A 3,451-nucleotide genomic window follows, 5' to 3' on the forward strand; every position below is an offset into this window, starting at 1 on the left:
AATAAATAAAATCATCGATAAATCTTACATAATAATTACAACAAATAAATATTATTATTATTTTCAATTGAAAATTTAACTTAAAAAAAAAAAAAAAAACAGATTCTTATTTTTTATTTTGTACATAAAAATTCATTAAAAAAAAGTAATAATAATAATAATGACTATGTATGAGTACATAAATTTCAAAAAAAAAATCAATCACATTTTAAATGAGTTTTTTTTTTTTTTTAATACAACGCTATCACAATAGATAATAATTATTTTAATAATAATAATAATAATAATAATAATAATAATGATGATGATAAAATTTCGTTTCGGTTTATTATTTTCCATTTTTAAAATGATTGGCACTAAAAATGAACGTGACGACGCCATTTTGAAAAAGGCGCGCCGGTATAATTCACATATATAAATAAATTACATAAAAATAATCAGATGAGTTCGTTACATAAATAATAATAATAATAATTTTTATTTATTTATTTATTTATTTAATTTTTGTTTTGCAAAAAAAAAGAAAAAAAAATGACAAACCTTGATTGTTTAAACAATAAATAAAAATAAAAAGTTTTGCAATGAAAAAACAGAAAACAAATGACGGACGATTTTAATAATTTATTGTTTTTCATCATTTTTCTTTTTTTTCAATTATTATTATCATCATTATTATTATTATTATTTTAAAGTTCAAAAATGATTTTTTTTTTTTTTAAATGTTTCGTATTTTTAAATAATAATAATAACCTTTAACCTCACGAAATGTACCTGTAAATCAACGAGGATGGATACCTTGACACGTTAATCTAATGTTATTACCTATCCCGATCATTTTTAATAATAATAATAATAATAAATTGGGATTTTACGGTGTGATTGAACAGGTAAAGGTGAGTGACGGTAAATATTCAATTTGAATAATGATTATGTCAAGATATAAAATGTCCAAATGTTACAAAAGTAAATAAGAACGTTAAAAGGGTTCAGGGTATCTCGAAATATTAATGATGATGATAATAATAATAATAATAATAATAATCATTGCAATGATCTAAATGAAAGTTTTTTCAATCTGTCCGAAAACCGTGACCGTTCATTTTTTTCTTTTTTTACTACTATGTTTAACTTACGGTCCGACATTTTTCACTTCTTAACTTCAACCTTGCTTTGTATATATATATATATATTTATTTATTTATTTAATGTTACAAAAAAAAAAAAAAAATTATTAATGTAACTTTCACAGGTTTTTTTTTAAGTTACATGGACATTACGCACATAACACGCAACACGACAAACAGACAGACAAACAAACAAACAAACAAAGAATTTATAAAAAAAATTTTTTTTTTAAGAGAGAAAATGATTGCGCGGGTATTATTAATAAAAAAAAAAAAAAAATTCGAATTAATTTTTAAAAAAATTTTACGTTTTCGTGGCAAAAGATTAATCGATGTTAATGTCTCTATATTAATATTCTCGTAACGTGTACGCGTGGTATTAGAATTTAATTAATGTGTCAGGTTTGAACCACGATTAATTCACTCACGATCGTGACACGGTCTAATTCGTTTTTCTTTTATGCCCTTAAATTTAAACGTTTACGTCAACGTTCGACTATTAATAAATTTATTGATGTATACATATAAATAATACTTAACTTATATAATTACGTAACTACAATAATAATAATAATAATAATATAAAAAAATTAATTTTCTTTCCCCCCCTCCCCAATCGTGATAGTTATTTTTAAAAAAATTTTTAAAACGTGAAATTTTAATTAAGACATAAAAATTATTAATATTCTTAATAATAATAATAATAATAATAATAATAATAATAATAATAATAATAATAATAATAATAATAATGATAAGAAAATTAATTAATTAAAATTTACATAAATATATATGTATGTATACTTAATTTTTTTTTGTCTCGTTTTGGGTTAGTAAAAAATGTCGGAACCCCCCCCTTAAAAAGGTAAATTTAAATAAATAAATAAATAAAATCATCGATAAATCTTACATAATAATTACAACAAATAAATATTATTATTATTTTCACTTGAAAAAAAACAGAATTCTTATTTTTTATTTTGTACATAAAAATTCATTAAAAAAAAAAAGTAATAATAATAATAATAATAATAATAATAATAATAATAATAATGACTATGTATGAGTACATTAATTTCAAAAAAAAAATCAATCACATTTTAAATGAGTTTTTTTTTTTTTTTTTAATACAACGTTATCACAATAAATAATAATTATTTTAATAATAATAATAATAATAATTTATATCACGTTGAAAAAAAAAAGAAAAATAATAACAATAATAATAATTTATGGTGCATGAATAAATAAATTTCATTAATTAATTAATTTCACAAACGAAAATGATTTTATAATTTAATTTAAATTTTTTTTTTTTTACGTGCTTCGTTCGTTTAAATTATTAATTATTATTAAATTATTAATTATTATTGCTATTTTATATATTTTTATTGGAAATTATTCTGAAAATTTTTTTATCACTCATCGGTTTAATACTTTTTTGTTTTTTTTTTTTTTTTCAATTTGAAAATAATAATTTGGCTATAAAATTTGTTGTTGTAATTTTTTAAATAATAAAATCCTTTTACATTTATTTATTTTTTCTTATTTTTTTTCCCCGAAGGCGCCGGCAACGGTTCTCCCTTTAATTCCGCCAATTGCTTTTTCAAATCCAGTAAAACGTTTACTTCCGGCTGCCATTGTGATTTATCCGCTCCGGATTCTTTTAATTTTCTAACATGGTCGCCCTCGAGAACATAATTTAAATTTAATTTAGAGAAACAATATTTTTATGGAATTCTTTCGAATCGAGTGACGTCAGTTATCAAATACAAAATTATTCACTTACCTGTTTTTTAACCTTTTCTTCCATTTCGGTTATGCTTTTTTGATTAGGAGTTACAGGATTCGTAGCCGAATTGTTTTGATTGTTGGCCTGCGCTTCCGCCAATTTTTTTTTTAAATCTAATAATATTGTCACTTCTGGTCCCCATTCGGCTTTAGTTTTACCCGCCGCTTTCATTTTCCTCACGACGTCTCCCTAATAAATAAAAAATATGATTTGCAGTAATTACGTTATATTATTATTACTTACGTTAAATTTTAATTACCTGTGCGACAACAGCTGCTTCTAATGACGACACATCATTTCCAATATGGCCCCCCGTTTTCTTCCCGTCATCTCCCCCCTTACCGTGAGAATTTGCACTTTGAACTCCTGCGTATTTAGCTTTTAATTTATTTATCAAATCGTCTTCAATTTTATTAAATAATGGGAAGGGCTACAAAAAAAAAATGCAAATAATCATTCATCAGATGATTCGAAATAAATAAATTTATAAAGAGAAAATTTTTTTTTTAAAACTACCTTTCCTATTTTGTGACCC

At 22.3% G+C, this 3,451-nt stretch overlaps 1 protein-coding gene across 1 annotated transcript in view; it reads right to left on the reverse strand.

The window, feature by feature from the left end:
- Positions 1–2,659: 2,659 nt before the first annotated feature.
- Positions 2,660–3,451, reverse strand: part of Phum_PHUM118730 (methionine-tRNA synthetase, putative) — a gene marked incomplete at both ends in the record, with an annotated part of 4,286 nt that continues 3,494 nt past the window's right edge. The window contains 3 exons of the mRNA XM_002424161.1: positions 2,660–2,812; positions 2,914–3,105; positions 3,176–3,346. Of these exons, the coding sequence (XP_002424206.1) occupies positions 2,660–2,812; positions 2,914–3,105; positions 3,176–3,346 (516 nt within the window). The remainder of the gene's footprint in view (positions 2,813–2,913; positions 3,106–3,175; positions 3,347–3,451) is intronic.

The sequence above is a fragment of the Pediculus humanus genome, genomic scaffold, assembly GCF_000006295.1.
Source record: "Pediculus humanus corporis 1103172107464 genomic scaffold, whole genome shotgun sequence".
Classification (NCBI taxonomy): Eukaryota; Metazoa; Arthropoda; class Insecta; order Psocodea; family Pediculidae; genus Pediculus; species Pediculus humanus.